The 25485-nt window shown below is 53.7% G+C and overlaps 11 protein-coding genes across 11 annotated transcripts in view, besides 1 other annotated feature; 6 read left to right on the top strand and 5 right to left on the bottom strand.

Annotated features, from left to right (window-relative positions):
• The window catches only part of PODANS_2_3540 (uncharacterized protein), a gene marked incomplete at both ends in the record, with an annotated part of 1371 nt that extends 357 nt beyond the window's left edge, over positions 1-1014 (top strand). Inside the window, 5 exons of the mRNA XM_001911069.1 lie at positions 1-134; positions 191-262; positions 321-666; positions 719-853; positions 901-1014. Of these exons, the coding sequence (XP_001911104.1) occupies positions 1-134; positions 191-262; positions 321-666; positions 719-853; positions 901-1014 (801 nt within the window). The remainder of the gene's footprint in view (positions 135-190; positions 263-320; positions 667-718; positions 854-900) is intronic.
• A 776-nt stretch (positions 1015-1790) lies between these two features.
• Positions 1791-2390, top strand: PODANS_2_3530 (uncharacterized protein; the record flags this gene model as incomplete). Its single annotated transcript, XM_001911068.1, has 1 exon — positions 1791-2390. The coding sequence occupies one exon, from the start codon at positions 1791-1793 to the stop codon at positions 2388-2390; it is 600 nt and encodes a 199-aa protein (XP_001911103.1).
• Positions 2391-2925: 535 nt separating this feature from the next.
• On the bottom strand, positions 2926-3817 carry PODANS_2_3520 (uncharacterized protein; the record flags this gene model as incomplete). The annotated part of the gene is made up of 2 exons (XM_001911067.1): positions 2926-3254; positions 3322-3817. 2 exons carry the CDS (start codon positions 3815-3817, stop codon positions 2926-2928), a joined length of 825 nt encoding a protein of 274 aa, XP_001911102.1.
• Positions 3818-6737: 2920 nt separating this feature from the next.
• Positions 6738-8765, top strand: PODANS_2_3510 (uncharacterized protein; the record flags this gene model as incomplete). The annotated part of the gene is made up of 2 exons (XM_001911066.1): positions 6738-7020; positions 7084-8765. 2 exons carry the CDS (start codon positions 6738-6740, stop codon positions 8763-8765), a joined length of 1965 nt encoding a protein of 654 aa, XP_001911101.1.
• A 1412-nt stretch (positions 8766-10177) lies between these two features.
• Positions 10178-10303: a sequence feature (rRNA 5S).
• A 1104-nt stretch (positions 10304-11407) lies between these two features.
• Positions 11408-13069, bottom strand: PODANS_2_3500 (uncharacterized protein; the record flags this gene model as incomplete). Its single annotated transcript, XM_001911065.1, has 1 exon — positions 11408-13069. The coding sequence occupies one exon, from the start codon at positions 13067-13069 to the stop codon at positions 11408-11410; it is 1662 nt and encodes a 553-aa protein (XP_001911100.1).
• A 1326-nt stretch (positions 13070-14395) lies between these two features.
• PODANS_2_3490 (uncharacterized protein) lies at positions 14396-15902 on the bottom strand (the record flags this gene model as incomplete). The annotated part of the gene is made up of 2 exons (XM_001911064.1): positions 14396-14695; positions 14778-15902. The coding sequence occupies 2 exons, from the start codon at positions 15900-15902 to the stop codon at positions 14396-14398; spliced, it is 1425 nt and encodes a 474-aa protein (XP_001911099.1).
• Positions 15903-16670: 768 nt separating this feature from the next.
• PODANS_2_3480 (uncharacterized protein) lies at positions 16671-17456 on the bottom strand (the record flags this gene model as incomplete). The annotated part of the gene is made up of 4 exons (XM_001911063.1): positions 16671-16780; positions 16837-16939; positions 16991-17311; positions 17373-17456. The coding sequence occupies 4 exons, from the start codon at positions 17454-17456 to the stop codon at positions 16671-16673; spliced, it is 618 nt and encodes a 205-aa protein (XP_001911098.1).
• Positions 17457-18212: 756 nt separating this feature from the next.
• On the top strand, positions 18213-19451 carry PODANS_2_3470 (uncharacterized protein; the record flags this gene model as incomplete). The annotated part of the gene is made up of 1 exon (XM_001911062.1): positions 18213-19451. One exon carries the CDS (start codon positions 18213-18215, stop codon positions 19449-19451), a length of 1239 nt encoding a protein of 412 aa, XP_001911097.1.
• Positions 19452-20025: 574 nt separating this feature from the next.
• On the bottom strand, positions 20026-21720 carry PODANS_2_3460 (uncharacterized protein; the record flags this gene model as incomplete). Its single annotated transcript, XM_001911061.1, has 1 exon — positions 20026-21720. The coding sequence occupies one exon, from the start codon at positions 21718-21720 to the stop codon at positions 20026-20028; it is 1695 nt and encodes a 564-aa protein (XP_001911096.1).
• Positions 21721-22384: 664 nt separating this feature from the next.
• Positions 22385-24357, top strand: PODANS_2_3450 (uncharacterized protein; the record flags this gene model as incomplete). Its single annotated transcript, XM_001911060.1, has 4 exons — positions 22385-22598; positions 22650-22708; positions 22767-22876; positions 22968-24357. 4 exons carry the CDS (start codon positions 22385-22387, stop codon positions 24355-24357), a joined length of 1773 nt encoding a protein of 590 aa, XP_001911095.1.
• A 550-nt stretch (positions 24358-24907) lies between these two features.
• Positions 24908-25420, top strand: PODANS_2_3445 (uncharacterized protein; the record flags this gene model as incomplete). Its single annotated transcript, XM_001911059.1, has 2 exons — positions 24908-25127; positions 25185-25420. 2 exons carry the CDS (start codon positions 24908-24910, stop codon positions 25418-25420), a joined length of 456 nt encoding a protein of 151 aa, XP_001911094.1.
• Positions 25421-25485: the final 65 nt, after the last annotated feature.

Raw genomic sequence — 25485 nt, 5'->3', positions numbered from 1 at the left:
CGGGGGGCGGTGGTTGGGGGAGGGGCAATTACTGATGATGAGTGTGGTTATAAAGGGGGCGACAACTACGCCTATTTGGTGGTAGACGATAAGTCCAAAGACGCAGTCATTATCGACCCGGCCAATCCCCCCGAGTACGTTTTTACCCTTCCCTCCCTTTTTTATCATGAACAGCCACCAACAGAGGCAGAGTCCTCCCCGTCCTCGAAGAAGCTATCGCGAACAAAGAGATTAACCTCACTGCTATCGTCAATACCCACCAGTCAGTACATATCTCCCTGTTTACACTCCACCGGCATCTACTAACCCCCAGCATATAGCCACCGTGACCACGCCGGAGGCAACGAAGCCCTCCTCTCGAAGCTCCCCTCCAAACTCCCTATTATCGGCGGCCGGGACTGCGCCCACGTCACCAAGACCCCGGCCCATAACGAGACTTTTACCATTGGGGAGAACATCAAAGTCAAGGCCTTGCACACGCCGTGCCACACCCAGGATAGCATCTGTTACTTGATGGAGGACAAGGAGACGGGGGACAAGGTGATTTTCACGGGGGACACGCTCTTCATCGGGGGTTGCGGGAGGTTTTTTGAGGGGACGGGGGAGGAGATGCATGAGGCGTTGAATGTGGTTTTGGCGGGGGTGGGGGATGATGTTAGGGTTTATGTGAGTGCCTCTTCCTGGGTGGTGTTGGGGGTGGGTGCTAATGATGGGACAGCCCGGACATGAGTACACCAAGTCGAATGTTAAATTCGGGGTGTCGGTTCTCCAGAGCGAGGCTGTGAGGGCGCTGGAGGCGTTTGCGGATGATTGCAAGGAGACGCAGGGGAAGTTTACGATTGGGGATGAGAAGGTGTGTTTTCTCTTCCCAGACATGAATCAGGATGCTAACATGCCCAGCAACACAACGTCTTTATGAGACCGCAAGACCCCGCCATCCAAAAGGCAACTGGGGAGACGGACCCGATTGCTATCATGACGAAGCTCAGGGAGATGAAGAATAACTTCAAGTGAGTGGGCAAGAGTCGAGTCACGAGCAGGCAAGCAGGAGTTGATAGCTTGTAGGGAGCCTCAAACACATAAACTCTAGTTGCAATCAAAATTATTGATTTCTAGGCAAATAAATGTCTCCTTTGACCCCAATCACCCCGCCTTTCAAGAGACGAGACGCAGGAGCCCCAGGACATACGATTCCAACGGGAATGGCATGTTTTGTGTTTTAATATTGCTTCACTGTCCACACTTGATTCGTCCTGGGATATGTTGGAGACGACAAGCTCTAGCAAATTTTGAAGCGTTTTGTTGAGTAGAAATAAAAAAAAGAAAATGAGAGACCTACCGTTTTCTCGACGATCCTGTGATTGAATATCGGTATGAAGTAAACGACATGAGAGGATTCTAGAGAAGCCAGCATTGCGTTTGGAATTCTGCTGGCCGGGGAAGTCTGTTGATGTCCAGGAGAGAATTCTGCTTGCAAAGAAACTCGGATTTTATGGTTCGCTTTTTTTTTTTTTTTTTTTTTTTTTTTGTTGGTTTAGTGGATGCTTCACGTGACCAGGCGAGGAAACCGCGATTTTTGGCCCCACTTTGTTCGCTCCACTGTCGATTGTGGCTCTCCACTCTAAGCTATCGCTGCCAGCGAGCTCGAGTGATCGCGACAAGGCGCGAGTTTGTCGCAAGCGATTTCCGAGATTGTTACTGCCTTTCATATCGTTACAACAGGTGGGAAAGGGGGGAGTAAAAGTCAAAATGGTACGGATATCTCCTGTTCTTTGTTGGAAACGGTGCTGATGATGGTGTGTGAACAGCCACCCAAACAATCCCGCCTCGCAAAAGAGCACAACGTCACGCCTCAGGAAGAGGCAGAGATAAGAGAGGCGTTCAGCCTGTTTGCGGAGCCGATGGAGGGGGAGGGGAGGGAGCGGGTTATTCCTACTCATGATGTTAGGAGGGCGTTGATGTATGTTTCCTTTATCCATATCCCATCCCTTCTCGCTGACGTGCATAGTGCCCTCGGCCTCCCCCCGACCTCCCCCTCGGAACTAGCGGACCTTCTCTCTATCCTCGACCCAGACGAAGAGCTCGGCTACGCCACTTTTCCCAACTTCTTCGCCGTCTGCGCGCTCAAGATACACAACAAGTCGCACTCTTCAGAGGAACACATGGCCGAGGTGGACGAGGCGTTTGGGCTTTTTGCGAGCAACGGGTCGAATGCGATTACGTTGGCGAGTTTGAAAAAGGTGGCCAAGTTGTTGAAGATGGAGGAGGAGGTGAGCGAGGAGGTGTTGAGGGATATGATACTTGAGGCGAATGGGGGTGCGGGGGTGGGGAGGGCCCCCAGGAAGGAGGAGCTCGAGGGGCCTATGAGGAGGGCGGGCTTTTGGAGGTGATGATTGGGGGCGGGCTGGTTAGGGGAGATAAGGCGAAAAAAGGCTCAAGACAGAGATGGCCGAGAGAGAGGCTTGGGATTAGAGAGGCTCTGGAGGGCATGTTGATGAAAAGCGAGACCGACCACAAAGACGCAACTGCTCTTCAGGGAGCAAGCAAGGAAGGTCGAGCCAAGAAGATACGAGGAGGGGAGGGAGCAGCACCTTGGGGACATCTGTTGGCACTGAGCAAAACGAGAAACCTCAACAGCTCGAAGAATGCTGCTGATGAAAGCTGTGCCGAGGATTGGGATTGGGGAGGGTCACACGCCTAGCTTACACATAGCTACAAGCTGGTACCGGGGAGAGCCATATTGGCGAGATGAACCGGAAGATAACTTCAAATGCTTTATCTGTACATATTCACCTCTCAAACGAGGAAAATACCGACCCTTCACGGGATTTTTTTATTTCTTCACGTAATCGAAATCATGCCAAACGCCGCACTAGATGCACGAAACTAGACCAAACTAAACATCTTTGTCACCCATTCCATTCCTCAAGAAGAAGGCGGCACCTCCCTAATCTCGGGCGCCTCCCCAGCCACAGCCTGGACCCCCTGAGCAGCCTTCTCAGCAGCGGCCTTCTCCCTCGCCTTCTGGGAATCAATCACGGCCTGCAACTCGGGCGGCACTTTGAACCCGGCATGATCAGAGTGCTTCTTGTAAAAGTAGTTGTCCGGCTTGGGGGTGAGCTCAGGAGGGAGCTCCTCGAGCACGCACTCCAGCATGGCGTCGATGGACTTTTTCTTGGAGGAGTCTCTGTGCCAGATGGAGATGAGATGGGAGTTGAATCTGACCGAGAGGCCGACACCGCAGATTTGGTCACCTATATTTTGTTTCATCCACGTCAGCACATTTTGTATGGAATTGTTGGGAAGGAAAGGGGAGCTTACCCTCCTCAAGCACACTCTGCAACTTCTCCCCTACAGCCAACAACTGCACCCTCGTCCAAACATCCGGCCCGTTCCCCTTTGGCACTCTGAACGTCCACGACCCTCCCAGGATGTTTCTCCTGTCTTCCCAGATCGGCTTGAACCCCACCTTGAACAGGTAAATGGACTCTTTCATCCGGATCTGGTCGACGGGGGTGTTGTTTGCGTAGCGCCAAAAGTCCTGGACCGACTCGATGGTTGTGCCGAGTTGTTCCAGGTTGGAGTGGTACTCCTCCCCTGGGTTGGTGGAGGTGGGGGGGCGGTCGAACCAGACGTTCCAGTAGTGCTGGGTGGGGAGGGGACGCATGGCTTTGAGGAAGTTTCGTTTGGCGTCGTCGCGTTGCTCGGCGGGGGTGGTGACGGAGGGCGAGTTGGGGTCTGTGGTTGATTGGGAGAGGGAGGAGAGGCCTCGGGTGAAGAGGCCTAGGCCTGGGCGGGGGTTGGGGGGTTGGGACATTGTGATGGTTGAGATGGGGGAGTTGGTAGGTATGGTAAGGTGAGGTTGGAGGTCGAGTTGGGACTGGCACCGTGAGGCTCAGTGCTGGTCGAGCTGTAGACCGATACTGTGCGGCTCAGCAAGTGGACTCGTAAGAGGCGAAGCTGTCTCCTTCGGCGGGCAGCGTTGGGGATTGCTTGCTGCTGCGGGTGGTAGCGAGAAGGGAAAGCAGAAACGAAGAAAGAAGCAGGAGAAGGGTATGTAAATAAAGAAAGCTTCGACAGCTGGCCGGATCTTCCTGCGAGGCTGCGGCGAAAGGGGCAGAGGTCAAGGGGACCGGGTCTGTCGTTTCAAGAAAGATCACCACCCCGCCTGGTAAAAGCTTGGGGATTCAAGAGGCGGTAAGATGGGATGGCAGTTTTGCTTTCCCCGTCCAAGAAAGATCACCAAGATCAGATTCGGGAGCCGGGTCGCTGTTCAGGGGTAACGGTTGACGACCCCGATGGAACGTTGAGTCCTTGTCGGTCGGGGTGAAGGGTCGAAACGAGGGGTTGGGGCCGGCCAAGGAGAATCAAAGAGGTGTGTGCGACAATAGACCACCACCCACTCAGCTGAAGTGGTTGTGGCAGATGTGGGGATGCAGCTAGAGGTGCTTACCCGCTGCTGCCAGTTTCCAGTGGCGATAGCCGTTAACAAAGAGACGAGTGGTAGGCAAAGAACGGATATCACTGAGGCATCAAGACAAGAGAGTTCTGGAGACAGAAAACAATGGGCGATGTTCGGAATCGACCTTCAAAGGAAGCCATGTGGAAGACCGTCCCGAAGCACGAGGGTCCCTTGTTGAGCGGCTCGAAACATCCAAGTGGATCTGGAGATCAATGGGCAGACCAATCACGAGAGCCAGGCCAGCTTGATACGGGATATACGGGATATATCCTGTATGGGACCAAACGTCTTCGAACGTGTGATATGGCTTTGTCGATGGCTGAAGGTCTGGTCGACTGTTTCCATGCAAGAGTCGGGGAATTATTGATGGCTTCTTGGCTGGGCGGTAAGAAGGGAGGATCTCCCGAACCTCACCGAAAGACGGCCATGATGGTGTGGTTAGGTGGTCGTCGAGATGCCCGGGCCTTTGTGTGAGCGGATCTCGGCGTTTTAAGGCAAGCATCACGCTAAGTAGCTCTGAGCGCCGTTCATCTCATCGATGAGTGCCTACCGGACCTGTGGGTATCTCCAGTCATCATCAGACTAAACTTCTGCAGACAATCCAGGAGACAAAGTCATCAACTGAGTCACTGGTGATGATTATAGTCGAGAGAAGCGCAATGACGAAATCTGTCAGCGGTTCCCACAAGCTGAAACAACACGCTGTTTGTTTCAACAGGGGCGGGAACATCTGACAGTGGGGCTGGTTCTGGGCGGTTTTGGTGCCCGCTCCACCCGCTGTCCGCTGTTCCGCTGTCTTGGGCGCTTCGGAGGCTGAGCCGTTGCTGATCTTGCTGTAAGTGAGTAGTGAGTAGGCCAGTGACTGCTGCAACGGGCGGACTAAACAAGAAGCAGAATAAGAAGCCATCTGCGCGTCCACGTAAGAACAATGGTCTGCAGCCTGTGGACAACAGACGCATATAAAAAAAAGTGAGCAGAGACATGTGCGAATGGCGGGGCAGAGATGAGGCTGCTCGCATCGTAGCGGGGCAGCGGCATGGTGGTCTTGGCAGGCCCTCTGCGTCTCGCTGGGTCGGGTCGAATTCGACGGCCATTCATGGTCAGCAGCGAGGCCTGCTACGTGGTTGGCCATCTCATAACGTACTGCTTGTCTCTGTATATACCGAGAGACAAAGCAAAAAGATCTTGGGCTGATCTGGTGCGGGTCAGGCAGCCCGCAACCTGCATTTTCCGGGTTTTCGAGCTACCCAACGGCCTGGTATTCCGTGTCAGTTCCCACCAACACGGGGCATCGGTTGGGCCTCGATTCGACATCGAACAGAAAGGTGTTGCCATTCTGAGCAAACTTACACACCGGATCCCCCATGTGAATTCCATGGCATATGCGGGGCCTGTCCCATGGCAGGCCAAGGCAGGGCAGGGCAGGGTGTGTCATTGTCACTGTCATTTGACGTGTGGGGCATCACGACGGGAACTACACACTTACACGCTCACTCACTTCATGCAATGGAAGAGATCATCTGCCCATTCAATTCCTTTTCCGATATCAGAAGCAGTGTCAAAGTGGTTGGCGTTTTAGGGTTCAGCCGGTGTCCTTTTTTCTCCAAGCCTCTTTTCTTTCAAACAGTGGAAACTCTGGGCCGAACCGCTGTACTCAACGGGCCCTTCTCGTGCTAGTTCTGTCAACTGAAGGCCACTCTTTGTTTGTTGCTTTATTCAGACTGGTCATTGTCCAATTGTTCCCTCGGATGTCCAAGGCCATTGGTTGATCTCGCCCGCCTTGTGCTGATAGCTGGGTCGATGAGATCCATCCCAGACAGCCACGACAGCCATCACCTGCAGGACATTTTGCTCCCACAGTTCCCACTTGGACGACTTGCTCTCACTCCTCCACAATACTTCCCACTTGCTTCCACACAGCCATTCATGAGAGAAGCTCCAATCCCATCTCACTCCCACCCTGACAGCTGGCATCGGGTACCAATTGGCTGTTTTCATCGCAATCAGCCCCATCTGCTTTGGAACACCACTCAAGGGTCAGAACAACAGCAGACTTCAGAACATACAAGTCCCGACCAGGTATGAATCAGAAGCCTTTTCTCTGCTCTGTCGAGTTTCTTTTCTTCCCAACCATCTTTCGTTTTTGGAACCAAGCAAGACCATATCGAGCAACTTTTCGGATTCATCAGTCTTCCTTGGTTCACTCACGACCACCCACCCACCATCTCTTCCTTCGCTCACGATTTTCTTTTCGTTTCCTCGCGGCTTGCTTGAAATGGCGACCGCAGTATCTTCGCGTGCGGGCGAGTTACCTCGTGGGCCTGCCGGCGCTGCTGGACAACTTCCCCGTTCGCGTCGAGGCGAGCAGGTTCACCTGCGCGAGGGCGTCAATGTCGCCCTCAAATACTTCAACACAACCGATCGTGCCGAGATCAAGTTGTTGACTTCCAAGGCAAAGAACTGGGCGGATAGATATTATAAAGGCTACAACTACGCCTTCAAGAGACCAACTGCTCTTCTCAAGCAGTACCCCAACCTGTTCAACATGAACACCCAAGGTTCGTTACCACCCTCTCCCCCCAGCTTGTGGCCGAAACCTATTGACTAACTCGCAACCTTAGCACACGCCCGGCTGGAACAACAAACACCAGCCCAGACCGCCATGCCCGAGCCAGAGTCGGGAGATCCTCGCGAGTTTCGCCGTTGGGAGAGGCAGGCCATCCCCTCTGAGCCGTTCCCAGAATTCACCGAGCCCCTACTGGCTTCCGACGAGCTGATCAACGAAGCTCTTGAGATGCGCTCTTGTCGATCGTCTGGTGGTGATGCTGAAGCCAGCAAGCGAGTCGACGCCGCCATGCTTTGCCAATCCGGCCTTTTGGAGAAGCTTCCTGAGTTCCTGAGCCAGCTTGCTCGCGTCGATCTTGATCTCGAGACTAGACTTGCCAGCAACCCAGAGCCTGATCCAGTCGGTGACAATGTAGAGATCACCGAGAAGCCGACTTCGGAGCTGGAAGTCCCCACTGAGCTCACAGAGACACAAGCCCGCCGTCATGGTCGGCGTGTTATTTTGCCCGGTGGTCGCCCGTTCAAGCTTCCCGGAGAAGAGATCGAAGACGGCCGCAGTGCCGGCAAGGCTGGCGGTGCTGAGAGCAGCACTGTTGTTTCCGACTCCCAGGACTTCTACGGCAGCGGTGACGAGACGGATGCCTCGACCTCCACCACGGCGAGCCTCCGTGTTAAGCGTAAGCGCAGAATGGACACCGTCTCGGACGAGAATTTCCAGCCCAACAAGATCCGCATTCAATACACCGCGCCGCCCACCAACCTCGCTCGCCAGTACAAGGAGATGTTGGCGGAGCATGCTCGCCAGAATCCCGATGGCTCTTCTAGCGACGCCCTAGCGGACCTTGAGTTTAAGATGCCAACTCTGGAGCGGTCGCCGAGTGTGGCGAGTTTGACAAGCATCCGGGTCATCAAGATCAAGATTCCCGAGGGTTGGTCGACCCCGGAGAGCTCCCGGTCAGGGACTCCCACTGAACCTTCGCCGCCAAAGGTCATTGTTCTCGTGAACCCTCGCTCGCGTTCACCATCTCCTCCGGCTGTCGCTTCTGCGACGCCTTCCCGAATCACCAAGATCAAGGTGATCAACTCGCGCACCCCCTCTCCTGTTGACAGTCTTGGACGCACTGCCACGCCCAGCAATATTACCAAGATCAAGGTTGTCAACTCACGTGGCAACCCTCCAACTGGCTCTGTCAAACGTTCGGCCTCACCCACCAAGATCACCAAAATTAAGGTGACCAATTTTCGCCCGACCACCCCTGTCGACTCTGCCAGTCGCTCAACGACACCAAACCGGGTGCCGCGTATCAAGGTCATCAACCGGAAGCTCTCCCCCGAAGCCCTAGAGAAGACCTTCGAGGTAGCGCAGGAGAGGTCGGTCAGTCCCGAGAGCAGCGGCGTGCCTTCGCCCTCGGGAAGCACTTCCAGCAGCAACCTCGAGATTGCTCGCTCGTCCTCGTCTTGCTCCAACACTTCGCTCGACTCGACCTGGTCTGCCACTTCGAAGAAGACCACGCGAATCAAGTGGGCCAACAAGAGGAGTTCCCCTGCTCCCTACCAGAGTGCTCCCGACCTGCCGGCTTCGTCAAGCTCGGAGAGGTCTGCTAGGCCTATGACCTTCAAGATCGCCAAGCGGCCCCGCGTCAAGAGCGTTGGGGAGGCTGATGTGCGAGCGAGCAAGCTGCGGTCAAGTAGGGTGTTTCTGGTTGATGAGCTCGACATGGCCCTTCATGACCTCTAAAGACCATGTTTAAACACGACATCGCCGGTGTGTACAATAAAGCACCACGCTGTACAAAACCCATACATTACATCAGGCATACAAGCGTTTATATTTGTCAGTTGAAACGTACAGCCGGCATCACATGCACAGATGGATCTCTTTTCTTTACTACAAGACATCACCGATCCGTTCAACAAGAAACGTCGTCATTGAGCGGACTACTACAACCATTGAGATCAACACTATCTCCCCGGCATTCTCTTCTTGGTTTTCTTTTTTTTCTTCTTTTTTCTTTTTTTTTCTTTTTTTCATTTCTTTTTTTTTTTCAAAAAAAAAAAAAAAAACACAGCACAACAACGACCCAACATGAACGATACTCGAATACAGCAATAGCAACATATATGGCGTTATGGGATGACATTTCACGATTCAAAGATACCCCTTTTCGTTTGGCGTTGGACTGGGCGTTTCTTTCTGATTAAACTCTGGAAGAGTCTTTCGTTTTCCCTTGATACACAGGTCGGGAATAGAAAGATAGACACGCGAGGAGACAGCGATATAAAGGTGCATTTATGGAAGGCGTTTTTGGTTGGGAATGGTGTCTAGATATGGGAGATATGTTATTCGGTGCGCAACATTGCGACGGATGTGGGAGGATGAACTGGCTTTGGGGTGACACCCATGCGATAGTTTCTGCACTATTGACTCGTTGCTGATGAATTGGGAATTAATGACGGGATTGGGAAATAAATTCGGTTTTTCTTTTTGGGAAGAGGTTTTGTGTTTTATATCTTTCTTTTGTAGTATAGTTATGGGTAGATTTTTCCCCCCGAGGCAGCACTACTCTTCGTTTTCGGCCTGCTCGTAGAGAATCTTGAGACAGAAAATATCATAAGATTAAAGACAACATTCTCACCTTTAACGTCCACCAAGCCTCGAGCTTTCAGTCCGTTGGCCTTCCGCCCCCCCATATGTATGCTGTCCGGAGGCTGGCTCCTCCTCATCCACTGACCATAGATGGACCGGGGAAACCAACGCACGAAGATGACCCAACATTGTGGAAAGTGGCATGAGATCCAGCAACCAGAAGGAAGCACCTCGGCCACCTCAACACCTCCACAAACCCATCAGCCTAGGAACGGGCGCCCTCTTTCCACCAGCCGTGAACCATACTTCACAAAGTCCCCCCAATCGAGGAGGAATCTTCAGAACAAGAGAACCGCAAAGAGCCAAAACAACGAAGGAACCACCACCAAGATTCACGCTCGGTCGAAGTCCAGGACAAAACAGCAAACACCAAACCCCAGGCGGCCGAATATACTTGCCCCAAGGATGTTTGAAGCGAGATGGAAGGAAACCAGTGACATAACTGGAAATACCCAGCTTATGCCGACATATGAAGAGGCCACACGCGATCCAGATAAAAAGCGCAAAAACATACAACACCGAGGATTCCCCAGCGGTCACCCACCTGAGTACTGGCTCAGCCCCTCAGCTGTTTGACTCGGGCAGATCGGACGGGATGCCGTAATTCCAGCTGGGTATGGTCGTATGTGGCAGACAGGTCCCGATTTTATGCCTATGAGTTCGATGGCGATATATAGGGAAAACCGATCCGGTTCTTGATTTTGTCTAGTCAGTCAAGAAGCTTTGGTTTGTTCATCTATTGCTAATGATCCAACTCATGGTTCGCGACAAGCCAGTGGCACCAAGAGCGAGCTCAGAAGTGGCAGAAAAACCCCAGACTTGTGGCAATTCCCCCAGACGTTCAACGCTGCTGCAGGAACCCTATCCCGTCTTTTATATCATCTTTTTCCCCTCTTCCTTTACCACTCGATGACGCCGAGCGAGCGTTACGGAGCATCTTGACCTCCTTCCTGGAGATCGCTCCATGACACGGATCAGCCGGCTAATGCTTCACACCACAATTTACGCAAGATCGAGCCCTTATTAATTTCGCACAACTCCGCCAACCTCTCATTCACAGCTATCGGTGTCGATCAATCGGATTTTCACCACAGCCCAGAGGAGCAGCACTCTCCCGTCGTCATTAGATGCTTCTAAAGTCCAACAGGCCGTTGAGGCATATCGAGACCACGCCTATCCGACTCTGATTGCGCAGACTTCGTTGTCAATGAACTGAAGTGCTATCAAGCGTGTGAAATATAATCAACAAAGCCCTAATCCAGAGCAGCCAAAGCGTGGGCCTGACACAAGGTGGGACCAAGCGGCCCTGGAGCAACCGCACATGATGTAGCTTAACTTACGTCTGTTTATTAGTTGTTTTGTGGCGAGGGTGCCAGGCCGTTCGACTAAAGAGCAACAACCCTACGCGAGCATAAGATTCTTGCTCCGAGTCTCAAAGTGACATTAATACCAGCAGTGCCGACTTCGTTGAGGTTTGATAGGTGTATTCATGCACTACTCCACTCTATCAGAGGATCTGACCTCATGCCCCCATCTAACAACCTCTGGAAAGGAAGAAGAAAGTCGTAAACGCTACAGGTCCTAGGTATCGAAACGAAACGAAAAGAAAACACCAGGTTACCCCCTCCCTCCCAGAACACCCTCCCGAACAAAACCATACCCGTGATACCATTGCAGCATGAACACCATTAAACCCCCCACCACAAAGAACCCCAAACTGATAAAGACGAAGCCTACCGCCCAGTGATATATCTGTACGCATATCCCCAGCCAAAGCCGACCAGGGTAACCAGCAAGACCAAGCTCCAAAACGTAAACGGATTCTTGATCCCCTCTACTCTCGCATCCCTAACCTTTGTGACTGACCCGCGCTCCTGTCGTCTAATCCTAGCAAGCGGACACTGTCCCTTAGGTGACGTCCACATATCCTGTTGTACCGCCTCCGCCTTCGCCGTCACACTCTTCGCCCCGTTTCTCCGCTGCTGTATAAGCGCAATCTCCTCCCCAAATCTCACCACCTTGACCGCCTCACCCCCTTCCACCGCCGTCGCCTTCCCCTTGCTCACACTCGTCTTCTCCACCAATTCCGTCACGGACGTAATAGTCCCATGAGCATGCAGCCCACTGGTACTCGTCTCAGCCGTAGCAGGCGAAGAACTCGTGTTCAACCCCTCCAAGTTCCCCTCACTCTTCCTCCTGTGTGTGTGCGAACGCGACCTCCCCTCCTCAACCAGCGTGCTCCGCTCCCCGCCCGAAAACGTCGCCTTCCTCAGCGCCCTCATCCCCCTCTCCTTCGCTACAGCAACACTATCCCTCAACCTCCCCCCCGCCACCATCGCAGCCCTAGGCACAAGCATACTAGCCCAAGTATCCACCGCCCCATTCTCTTCTTCCACTTTATCATCATCCCCAGGGTGCATATCAAACAGCCCATCCAGCTGCCCCACAATCCCATTCATCAGGTCAAAAATACAAACCCCCTCCCTAACCACATGCTCCCTCTCCCCCGCAGTCAGCAACCCCTCCAGCTCGACAAGTCGGCTCTTAAACTTAGTCTTGATCTCCTCCCCATCAAGCGGAGTGGCAAACCTAAAAAAGTTGAGCGGCAACCCATCGTCCTTGATCCTCGCCAACCCATCATCATCACCACCACCACCACCACCACCATCACCCTCTTCCTCCTCAGAAGCGAGCAGCTCCCGTATGCTAATCGGATCCTTGCACATCTTGCCCAACACCGCATCAGACTTCCTCATCCAGAAACCCTCCCCCGCAGCCTCAAGACAAGAACCCAAAAACCTCCCTCCGCTAAAAAGCGCCATGTAGAGCACCCAAGCATAGGCGATCACCACCTCGGGCTGTCTGGCTATGTTGGCGTGGATGTGGCGGACAAATTCTCCCAGTCTCCCCGTGTTTTTGACTTGTTCCAGCATCTCCTCCACTTCTGTCTCATCCCACCCCGACATGGCTCTGATATCCCTCTTTAGACTCCCGCTCCGTGCCATCCCCGAAATCTTCAAGTGATGCAATACTGCATGAACCCTCTCGCACTTTTCATCTCCGATCGGGTCTGCCGTGGTGCCAAACGGGAAAGGGGGAAGGGTTTGGTTTTCCGGGAGGACGAGGAGGGAGCTAGAAGGGTGGTCAAGGACGGCGTCGCGGGAAGCGAGGATCTTGTCCCATGCTGACTCGAAGGCGATGTAAATTGGGGCCATGTGGAGGAGGCCGGTGAGGTAAGCTGTTGGGTTGTATGCCACGGGCGGGACAGAAAGGGGCAGGCGGAGGAGGATGGACTTGTTGAGTTTGGTGTGCTGGGTTCGGGTGGCGGCGTTGATGCTGTTGCCTAGGTGGGGGAGGGGAGAGGTGCTGGTGATGGGGGATGTGTCTGGTGCCATGTTGACGGTTATTCAGAGGTGTAAGTTGAGAGATGTTGAAGCGGTGATGCGAACGCCCGAGGCCGTTGGAAAAGATGTCTCTGATGTTGAAGGCGAGACAGGGGCTAGGTAGGTCTTAGGCAAAGATGATGCTAACGATTGAAGGTTAATATACCACGTAGGTATGCTCCAAGTGGCGGCGTCGCTGTCGTAGGTAAGGTAGGTAAGAGCCTTTGACCGTTTGAAGCCCTTGACCAAACTGTTGGATTCCGCCGGTTGTGTCGAGGAATGATAATACCGCCAAATACCGGCCGAAACAAAAAAGAGAGAGCAATATCCGTACTTTGCAAAACTGTAGAATGTTAACGGCCGCAAGAAACAAGAGAAGGCAGGTAGTCTTACAGATAAGAAAGAAGGCTGTCCGTCTGACCCCTGCAAGCCGGTGACCTCCCTCCGCCCAGACGTGGTGGTTGTTGACAAAATGAGGAAAGAAGCAAGCAAGCCTGATCACACACTCACACACAGAAGCAACGCCCGGATGACCGCCTCACCAACAACAGACACACACACACACACACACACACACACAAACACACACAAGCAACAACTCGAGGCTGCCTTGCACGGAGGAAGTATGCGGGGAGAAAAAGAAGGATGTGGAAGGTGGAAAATGAAAACTCTATCAACAGACAGACAGACAGACAGACAGACAAGGATGAAAACACCACATAAGCTGCTGCAATGTCACTCCCAACACTCACCTCTCGATCGTCGAGACAATAACCCACCAGGGTCTCCCTGATTATGCCATGCATGGAAGCAGGTGGCAACCATGACGCCTTGCCTCGTCCCAAGCCTCTAACCGCAACCCCGCATCCAATATTGACCGGCGTGAACCTGGCAGGTGATTGTTGATTTTCCCTCGGGGACACCGCCATCGAGTTATTGTTTTCTTTTTTTCCCCCCTTCCGCAATAGGAACCCTCGACATCAAATGCAAGTCTTCAATTTGCTGAGGAGAAAATGCACAAGTCCCGCTGAGTGGCCCCAATCGGATCACGGACTTGAGACATTCCCACTGCCGGTAAGCGATCCGTGCACCATGCAAATACCCGCTGATCGGTCGGTTCCAGACCGTTGGGCGCGCCGTTGGGGAACGAACTGAAGCCTCATCTACTTGCACCATCCCGGAACTGTTTACTGTTGGTGGTTGTGAATTATACACATCATTGTCCACCACTTCTTCGTTCGCCCTATGTGATGCAAAACGCCCTGGTGATGCTCGAACAAAATACACGATTGATGATAGCCCCCAAAATATGTAACACATATCCCTACATCAAACACCCTATACTCCCGTCCGCTCCTGTTCCTTATCCCCCTCCCCTCCCTCCTGGCTCTCGTGCGTAACAAACACAAACGACAGCACCACAATCCCCGCCCCGACCCAATACAACCAACTCGAGTACTGCGAGTACTGAATCATCTCCCCGACAAGTGACACGGGGATGTTCAACGACAACCCCACCGTCACAATCAACGGCGTCGTCAACAACATGGCATACGCCCAGATAATATCACTAAAAAAGCTCGCCACCGAATTCAGCATAATAATCGCCCACACCGTCCCCGTAGGCGGCCACTCAAACTGTTTGTTTCACATGGTCAGCATCCCCTCCCTCACCAACCACAACTTCACCAAACAGAATAGAAGAAGAAGAAGTACTCACCGGCTCCAACCCGGTGAAATGCAGTATCAAAAACCCCGGCCACAAAAAAACAACATTAAACAAGCCCACCAAGCCAAAAAACAAGCCCATATTCACCCTCTCCTCATTCCCCACCCTCAGCTTCATAACCGTGACATAAATCCCATACACCACCGCACTGAACAGCGCCATCGAATCCCCCACCGCAATCTCCCACGTTGACTTGTGCGGAAAACTCCCCCTGCCATCATCATTCGCCCCCGACAAATCCACCGAACTGATCAAGATCACCCCCACCAAGCTCGCCAACACCCCAACCAGCTTCCGGACCGTGAAACCCTCCACCCCCTTAAGAGCTCCCAAGATCAAAGTCCATATACTGCTCGTCGACGTGAGAATAGTGACACTCCCGACAGACGTGTACTCCAGACACGCCGAGGCGAAATAATTCGCAAAAAACCAAAGCATGCAGAACTCCAGGCTCAACCAGGCCGTCTCCGCGAGGGACAGTTTTTCCTCTCTTGGGGGGAGGTCGTTCGCTTCCAAGCTCCCCTCGTCTTCCACCACCAGCAGCCGTTCCTCGTCTTCTTCATCTCGGTCGTTTCTCAACAGCGGCGCTGACCGCCCCTTCCATAACTCTCTTGCTTGACTAAGCGTCGTGCGCCAACCGTTTTGTATGATGTACTTCCCCGTCATGGGAGCAAGACTGATCGCAAACATCGAAGTATTGACGTAAACCAAAAAAAAAGGCTTCGAGTATGTCCCGTCCGAGAAGATGTACGACGCGAGAAAGTTGGAGACTGTCCAGAAAAAGACGACCACCAGCAGGAGACATATCCCTAGTGTTTTCCTCGCTACCCCGCCGAGGAGTCTTGATTTTTGTGGTTGTTCAGTGTGTGGTGATAATCGGCCTGCCGAGGCAGGGGAGTGGTCGGCCGACATTCCACCTAGCATTACCCTCGCTCCGTAGTGTTGCGACCTGCGCCTGTCCGAGGAGGAGGATCGGGGGGAGATATCATCTTCTTCGTCGTCTGTAGTATTGTGTTTGTTGGATCTGCCGAAATCACCGGATGGTCGGTGGTGGGTGTGGTGATGGTGATCTGGCGGCGCCAGCGCTGCTGGGAGGAGTGGTTCTGGGGGTGCCATTGTTTTCTGTATTCGCGTTCTTCGCTTTGTGCAAGATGGACTGGTTCCAAACTTATCGCCTCAGCTTCAAAAGAGCCTTGTTGTTGTTGTTGTTGTTGTTGTTGTTGTTGTTGTTGTTGTTGTTGCTGTTGTTGGAGTCCGAGGTAGTAGTCGCAAAAAGACCCTGTCCCCGTTTTCGCGACAAATGCTCGATCAAAACCATGGGAAAGCCTGGTGGATTTGTTCGTTGGGCCGAATTATCGTGGATCTCGAGGTCGTTCGGTTGTGGACACTCGACACTTGTTGTTCGGCGGAGTTGGTGCGGACTGTGGAAAGGTCGGCCCCTGAAAAAGTAACCGGGTTGTGTGGAGTTTGGATCTTGTCGATTTCGCTGATCACTGGAGCTCGACCGTTTGTTCGTTCGTTCCAGGTTGGCGCCAAGCCCACCGGGCGCCATAACGGTGGCTCAGCCAGCAGGGTTGGGGTTATGCCGCGATATGCGGTGAAACATGTATAAATCACAGTAAGATCTTGTAACCCAGCACCGAGGTATCTTGTTGAGCTTCGCCATAGATATATATATATATATATATGCCTTTCCACCTTGATACCAATGCAGGTCTATCGAGGCCTTCTCAAAAGCAGATAAAAAAGCGCCAAGCCCTGGTTATGAATTAGAAACAACTCGCCAGATACTCCCAGCATGATATCATACAAAGCCAAAAACCCAAAACTGGAAAGAGCAAACTGGATCATCCTCACTACATCTCATGCCATCATGTATCCTGCCTAGCACGCGCACCCGTCCCGGTCGTTCTCAATATGGATGTTGATGGGGTCCTGGAAATCGCCGCTGAACTCTTCCGACTCTTCCTGGAGGAGCGCATTCCTCGCGATAACTGGGCAGGTCAGGTCAGCATGTGGTCAGATTAGACAAGAGATAGGCTCAACTCACCCTCAAAAGCCTGCTCAACGTTGATGGCCTCCTTGGCAGAGGTCTCAAAGTATGGGATACCACCCTTGGACTGGCAAAAGGTCATGGCCCGCTTCGTCGAGATCTTTCATCTGTCAGCACCTATCCTGAAACCCCCCTTCACAAGTCAACATACCACTCTCTTGCTCTCCTCCACATCGATCTTGTTGCCCAACACCACAAACGGGAAGTTATCCGGGTCTCGTGGCGAGGCTTGGATCAAAAACTCGTCCCTCCAGCTGTCGAGCGCATCAAAGCTTTTGGAGTTGTTGACATCGTACACCAGCACACAGCAGTCGGCTCCTCTGTAAAAGGCCACACCCAGCGACTGGAACCGTTCTTGCCCGGCCGTGTCCCACAGCTGCATGGTCACTTGGCGGTCGTCCACCAACACCTCTCGTGTCAGGAAATCGGCTCCGATAGTGGCCTTGTAGCTTGCGCTGAACTTCTTGTTGACCTGTCGATTGCGTGAGGAGTCAGCATGGGGCGGCGCACGTGAGTGTGGGCAAGTGTCATACATATTGGTTCATCAAACTCGTCTTGCCAACACCGCTGTCGCCCAGGATGATGACCTTGAGGAGGACCTTCTTTCTGGAAGCCATGGCGGGAAATCGTTCCGTTTGGAGGCTCAGTGACGCGGGGAAGGCGGGTGGAAGAGTTGATGCGCAGGTGACCGACGTTGGTTTCTGGTCTGGGAAGTTTTGCGGTGGGCGAGGTCCCAAAAAATAGGTTGAGGTCTACGCTCAGTAGCACACGGGCAGTGGTTCGAGGTTTCCAGGTTTGCGGCTCCGATAAAATGAACGGGGCTGATGGGTTGGTAGGGAATCGGCTGTTGGAGGAGTGACGAAGGCTGGAGCCAGCAGCGATAGAGAGCTATCAAGAGCGGGCGGGCAGGCACCAGATGCTGAGGGCTGGGCCAATCACAGCCCTGCAGCCTCAGTTGGCCCACCTATGAGACCAGTGCCTTTTGGGCTTTCCCCACCCCACTCTTGAAACCTTGTGACAGCATCTGCCTTCCAAGTTCCAACGCCTGTTTCCACCAGTTGATCACTGTGCGCCCGCGACATTTGGGAAAGAGAAAGAAATGGCAGGGCGCCAGGCCAGCCACGGGTCGGTTTACTCTTCTTGCATGCGCCCACGATGAAGACCATCATAACCTGTCGAAACACACAAACAGCACGAGCCACCGGCAGCGAACGAAGCACCGACAACCACTCGGCCAAGCTGGATCCCTGGCCTGGCTTGGTGGTGCATCTGCCTGCCCCCGTCACGACGTCGCATCCTGGCGCTCGACATGCAACCTATCAAGGTACACATCCGTGCTCTAGCAAACATCACCACCACCACCCACCAAGCCAATGGCCGATGAACAACTCCTCGACAAGATCCGGTCTCTCAGCGACCTCGAACTAGCCACTCTCTTGTGTCTTGTCGCCCGCGAACACTGCCTAATAGGCACTCTCCCAGACTATGTCGACGAACTAGCCGAAGAGCTTTGCCTCGTCGCATCCAAAACCTTCAACCTCACCCCCGCCATCATTAACTGCCATTCCCACGCCACCCTCGACGAGTTCGCAACCGGACTCCTGGTCCCCCAGCCAGCCCGCGGTGGTCCCCCATCACCAACCCACACCCGCTCTGCCTCCCCCTACCATCTCCGCCATGAACCCTCCTCCACCACCGGCGGTCCCTCCTCATCAGGGGGATCCTACTTCCCCAGCCCCGCCCCTCCCTCTCGACCAGGCGCATTCTCCCCCCGAATCGGCCCAGCAGCCATCATCCCCTCCTCCCCATCAACAACAACCCACCAACCAGTCCAACAACCCCAAATAGCCAACTTCATCCTCGCCAAAAACCTCCACCTGGCCCCCCGCGCCGTCCAGATCCAAGCCCTCGAACTGCTACGAACCCGAAGAATCTTTACACGAACCTCTGTCCAAACCGCCCCGAAGCAATTCTTGTTCATTGCCATAATCGGCGCCCCCTCCCCGACCCAAGCGAGGGTGACACCCCATCTAAACGACTTTTTCTACTTGAGTCATTGGCACGACGCGGAAAAAGACGGGCTTGACCACCTCGACGCGGAGCATTCTCGTCCTGACGACAACATTTCCGTCGCGTCGAGCGATAGCATCATCAAACGGTCGTCGTCCGGTCTCGGGCCTTTGCCTGACCACGAACCTGCTCCGCAACCGCACATGACGGAAGACGACATCTCGCTGCTGTCTCAGCTGACGACGCTGGCGTGTGTGGATGTGGATGTGCTGAGGTATCAGATGAATGTGGTGAGCCATTTGAGGATTCACAGGGCGGTGGTGGGGGGGGTGACGCCTCAGGCGACGAGGTGTTTGGGGTATTTGTGCAAGAGTTTGGCGGCGCTGCATGGGTTGGGGTTTGTGACGGCGAGTTTGGTCGGGTTGGCGGTTAGGAAGGTTTATGGGCATCGGATTGTGATGGTTTGGGAGGGGGGGATGATGGAAAGGGAGAGGAGTGTGCAGTGGGGGAGTGAGGGGGAGGCGGTGGGTGTGGTGATGGGGGGATGGGGGGTTGAGGAGGTGGTGGAGGATGTTTTGGGGATGGTTGGGGTTCCTGCTTAGAAGGGGGGGAGGGGGGGGAGTTTGTTGTGATATTCAAGGGGAGTGAATGAGTTTTCAAGGGAAGATGGGAAGACAAAGGCCTTTTTTTTGGAGTTTTTATGGTTGTTGTATGTACCCCAAGGCCAAAAAGGGGGGGTTATGATAACAATTAATTCAACATTCAAAACATTGAAACATCATAAGAGCCAGACAGGTATCGAAAGCGTGATGTGATGAGAACAGTCAACGTTCATACACTTTTTTGCATTTCCGGCCCCCTGATTCATGATGTTGTTCTATCCTACCAGGCGAAAAACAACCACCGCCCCCCTACCCGCTCAACCCTCCCTATTAACGCCGTCTCTTTTTTACCAGAGTACAACAGTATCTCCCATACCCTAGACCAACCAACCAACCAACCGAAAAAGAAAAAGAAATGATGATAACTAAAAGGTTGTATATGTATGTATGTACGCGAAGACATCAAAAAAGTTGCGTGGTTTTTTTTCTTTTTCCATGACCCCTTCCTTTTCCTTCCATTTTCTCCTCGGTATCATGCTGTGCTCCAAAAAGGTTCGTCTATTTATGAACCTCCTTAATCTTGCACTGCCACCCCGAACTCTTGCTCAACAACGGCAAGCTGTTCATCATCACACATCATTAGCATCAAATCATTTCTCATCATGACCGGGGGACCAAAGAAGACATACCTAGCACCCAAACACCACCCCAACTCATTCCCCTTGATCTGCTTCGCAATCCTCACCTCCCGATCAATAGGCATCTCATACCCCGTATGCGTCAGCGCCAACATAAAGTTCAAATCCAAACAATGCTCCGGCCTATCCTTCAGCTCCTCCATCGCGCCCGGCACACTCTCAAAAACATCCCACTCCCTCTCCCCGCCACAAACCCTGTTCGCCAGATCCGACATCTCCCTAAGAGTAAAACTCTCCGGCATCCCCAACGGCTGCGTCCGATCGTAAAAGTAAGACAAGAAGTAAATATCCTCCCTCGCAAACGTCTTGGCCATAGACGGCTGATGCACACCGTTGAACGAGCACGGCGCCAGGTTGCACGCAGACTCCTTCTTCAAAATCCTCTCCGCCAACGCCCGGCACTGCGCCGGCGCGGCCCAGTGAGGGCCAGTCATGTTCAGCTCCAGCTTGGAGCCGAGGGGGTGGTCACCCTGCAAGACGATCTTTGCCATCTTGGACATGCCCGCCGAGTAGCAAGGGTTGACAATCGGTTTCTCCATCCAGGACTTGTCACCCTTGTGCTCCTCGTACAGATCAGTCACGAGCTCGGCGAGGATGGCTTGACGAGCAGACATGAGGCCGTACCCGAGATGGGAGTGCTGGTACAAGTTGAACTTGCGGCCCCCAAAGTCAAGAGCGTACTTGTGGTCCCCCTCGGCGAGCTTGGCGGGCATGCCGCCGTCTGTAAGGCCCTCAAACGAGGGCTCAAAGACAATCTGAGTGGATCCACCCCCGAGGTCAAAAACAGCCGCGGTGGGGGAGTGGTCTGGTCCGCCGATCTTGCCGAGGAGGTAGTTGGTCGTGATCCAGGCATACACCCCCTCGTCGGAGCCGTCCATGATCGCGACGCCGTTTTCCTCGCGGGAGACGAGGGGGAAGGGGTACTTTGTTTCGATTCTGTGGCGGACCGCCTCGAGGATCTTGTCCGACTTTTCCTTTCCGATCAGACGAAGACCGGCGGTGGCCTTGACGGCGATGGGAGAGCAGGACTTGAGCTTGTCGGGAATTTTCTCGAGGGCGGCGTCGAGGAGGGTGTCGAGGCTTTCGGCCGCCTTGAGGGGGTCGTCCTTGTAAGCGGAGAGACCGGAGGATTGGCCTTCGATCTTGGCCGTCATTTTGAAGAGGACTTCATCCTCGAGCTCGGGGGCGGCGCCGCAGTTGTTGAACTTGTAGACGTGGATGCGGGAGCCTGTGCTGCCGGCGTCGATCATGGAGACGTATTGGACGATGGGCTTGTCTTTGGAGTAGGATCGGGAGCATCTGTCGGTTCCGTAGGAGGAGTCTGATGGGACTTGTCCCTGGCCGCCGATGTAGCTGTCGCCGGAGGAGGTGAAGAAGTAAAAGAGCAAGAGGACGGTGAAGACGATGGCACCGGTCTTGATGTAGCGTGCCCGCTGGGACTGCTGGGCCCAGGCGGACTGCATCTTCGCGACGAGGCCGGGTTCTCGGTGGTCGAATCCGTAGCGGTCGGGCTTCTCGTGGGGATCGCGAGCAACGTGCTTGGTGGGCAGCGATACCGACGTGCGTCTCATAGGGAGGGAGGGGTGAGAGGTGAGAGAGAGAGGTCTAGACTGTGTAGACCGTGTGGCACATCGGTGTTAAACGAAGGACATGGATTGAGAATTGTGTGCGACTGCAACTGCAACTGCAACTGTAACTTCAACGGCCGCTGGATGGCGATGGGCGATGGATAAAAAGAAAAAAAAGAAAAAAAAAAAGGGGCGGCGCTGCTTGAAATGTGTTTCCCTTTTTTGGGGGGCCTGGATTTGAACAAACCCCCTGGGCGGGATGACGCCGCAGCGTGCCAAGGACTCCCATGGGTCCCGCTGTTGCAGGCGTTGATAGGGCACGACAGGGGCCTTAGGTAATGGATAATGCAAGTACTGCAACATTGGAATGAGCTTGATTCGACTGTGTTTTCACCTTCTACGTGTCCCAGAATGTGTGTTTGGAGGGTTGGTATCGGGGAGAAACCAGGCCGGGCTCGCAGCGGCGCGAGGTACCGGTACCAGGCACCAAAAGTGATTCCTAAGCTTTCCAGAACCAGCACCTTCACTACCTACATCATCTCGTCTGCCTAGGGGAGGAGGCGAATATATTGCATTGTAAAAAGACATTTATTTAACAATCTAATCACTACCCCTCAACCCGCTCTTCTCCCTATAGAGTTCATACCCTAGAGCCTCTCGCAACGACATGGACGTGACCCTTTTTGTCTACGACCTCTCTCGGGGGCTGGCCAGACAGATGTCAGCTGGTCTGCTTGGTTTTCAGATAGATGCCATCTACCACACCTCGATCAAACTCAACGGGCTGGAATATGTCTACGACGGGAATGTGGTGGCAATCAGGCCTGGTTCTTCACATCTTGGCCAGCCGGAGCAACAGCTACATCTGGGGACAACTGACTGTAAGAAATATCCAACGTCCAAGAGTCCAGAACCCTACTAACAATTCGTAGTACCCATGGAGGTGATCGAGGAGTATCTGGACTCATTACGAGAAATCTATACCGTGCAGGTGCGAACATGACTTGCCCATGAAAGGAGGCAAACAACCCATCGCTAAGACATCCCAGGCCTATGACCTTTGGAAACATAACTGCAACAACTTCTCAAACGACTTTGCCATGTTCCTCCTCGGCAAGGGGATCCCTGAGCACATTGTGAATCTCCCACAGACCGTCCTGTAAGCAATCCCATCCCAGACGGCCCCCGGTCAAAGCGGGCCGTTCCGAGCTGCTATCTGCTCTGCTCCGATGTAGCTAACAAACACGCAGGGACTCTCCATTCGGCCAGATGTTGATGCCCATGCTCAACCAGCAAATCAACTCCAACAGGCGACAAGGAGGCATTCTTGGTATCCAGCAAAGCACCCCCGGCAGTTCAGTCAAGCCAAAATTTCAGCTTCATCAGCACACAGGCAAGGTTCACAATGTTGCCACCCTGACAGAGCTGGACCAGCTGCTGGCAAGGCACCAACACTCTTGCGCCGCTGTCTTCTTTACATCAGCAACCTGCCCGCCATGCAAGCTCGTCTACCCCCTGTACGACGAACTCGCCGCCGAAGTGGGGGACAAGGGCGTTCTCATCAAAGCAGACATCTCGCAAGCGTTTGATATCAGAAGCAGGTACTCCGTCAGGGCAACACCCACCTTCATCACCTTCCTCAAAGGCAAGCAAGAAAACCAATGGACCGGCGCCGATCCCGCGACCCTCCGAGGCAACGTTCAGCTCCTCGTCCAGATGGCCTGGCCACGGCACCGTCACGAGTCTCTTGACCTACCAACAATCTCCAACCGGAACGCCAAGCCGGTGCTGTACACCCGTCTCCCGCCTCTGGCCAAACTCCTCGCCAAACTGCCAGCAGAAACCTCGTCCAACCCATCAGTTCGGGATATGAAGCGCTTCCTCGAGACTCGTGCTGCGGAAGGCCCGGCGGAGGCCACCCTACCCAACATCCCGGGGTTTCTTTCCTTTGTCAATGACTCCCTCGCCAAGATCGAAGCTGATAAGCTCTTTCCCCTTATCGATCTCTTGCGGTGCGCACTTGTTGACCCGAGGGTGAGCTCGGTGCTGGCGGAGGAACAAGATTGCAAAACTGTGCTGTCTATCCTCCGGCTGGTCAACAATGCTGTTGAAAGCTGTAGCTGCCCTTACCCGTTGCGTCTGGTTACTGTTCAGATGAGCTGCAACTTATTTTCGTCACATCTCCACGAGGATGCTATCCTCTCTCATCAAGCACTTCGGCATGCGATAACGGAACTGACGACAGCTTGCTTCCGGGAGAGCGAGACGGCCACGTTGAGGGTTTCCTCGGCGGGATTGTTGTATAATCTCGCGCTGGCGAATAGTAAGAAACGGAGGGCTGGACCGGGGGATGCCCTCCCGGGAGAGGAGCAGGCTGCTTTGGCCGGGTCGGTGTTGGAGGCGATTGGGGGGGAGAGGGAGAGTGCGGAGGCGTTGGAGGGGATGTTGAATGCGTTGGGGCTGTTGGTTTATTTGTTGCCGCAGGAGGGGGAGGAGATGGGGGAGATGGAGCAGTTGTTGGTGATTATGGAGGCGGGGGATGTGGTGAAGGGGAAGGGGATGGTGGAAGGGTTTGGGGGGTTGAAGGGGTTGGTTGGTGAGGTTGGGGAGCTGCTTGGGAAGGGGTTGAGGAAGGCCTGAGGGTTAAGAGATGGGGTTTTGTGCTGTTGTATTATTATATTGGGAGCTTAGAGTTCTCGGGAGGAGATACAGACCTTTATCAGCCGGTTGGTAACTTGGACGTAGTAATTCATTTGATACATTTACATGAGCACATGTCAGTGATATTGAAGCTATCGACAAGACTTTACAACGGTGCCAGTACAACAACAACAACCCCGCTACCAACCGCCAAAAAACGCTCCCAACGTCTCTTCCACCGTTGCACCCAACCAAAACACGTCAAATCCCTTCCCCCCCCCCCTTGCAGGCGCCACACCAACCCGCCTTGGCACCAACTCTTCACCCCAGGCAACTGAGCAACAACCCCACCAAAAAGTAAACAGTCCAACCAACAGGTCCAACCCACTCAACTTGCAGGGCCCTGGCGTCTGGCAAGCGGATCCCCGTCACGTTTAACTGATTGAATCGACCCAATCTCTAAATGTACAACAGCCTAGACCGCCGTTCCCGCGACGCCATCGCCGATATCAAAGACACCCTAATCGGCATCGCAATCCACCCCGAACTGATGCCCGACTCTGCCGGTTATTACTGTCCGTCGTCGTCGTCGTCGTCATTGTCGCCCAGGATGAATCAACATCAACAGGGTGGTGGTGGTGGCTCCCGCTCCTTCGCGAGCACACCTTCACTTCGGAGTAGAGACCCAAACGTGCTGCCTCTGCTCGCAAAGAAGAACGCCGGGGCCAATGTCAAGGTCGTCGTGAGAGTTCGGGCGTTTCTGCCTCGAGGTTCGTTTTTTCCTCTCTCCATCTTGAATTCGATCAAAACTGACAGATGATAAACAGAAATCAAACGCAACGCCGAATGCCTCATCGAAATGGACCCCGAATCCCAAACCACCACCCTCCACCCCCCTTCCTCCTCCTCTTCCACCACCACCTCCACCTCCTCCTCCGAGCGCAAATCCCGCAAGATCCTCCTATCCAAATCTTTTACTTTTGACCAGAACTACTACTCCAAACACCTCTACTCCCTCCAGTGGACCACCCTTGAGCACATCAACAACTCCCGCGGCGAATAATTCTCTGAACGCTGATTTGAAGGCCACACAAGGTGCGTCAGGTCCTACAGCCAGATGGGATCGGG

Source organism: Podospora anserina, chromosome 2 (genome assembly GCF_000226545.1).
Source record: "Podospora anserina S mat+ genomic DNA chromosome 2, supercontig 2".
NCBI lineage: Eukaryota > Fungi > Ascomycota > Sordariomycetes > Sordariales > Podosporaceae > Podospora > Podospora anserina.
This window is presented reverse-complemented; position numbering and strand designations above follow the sequence as displayed.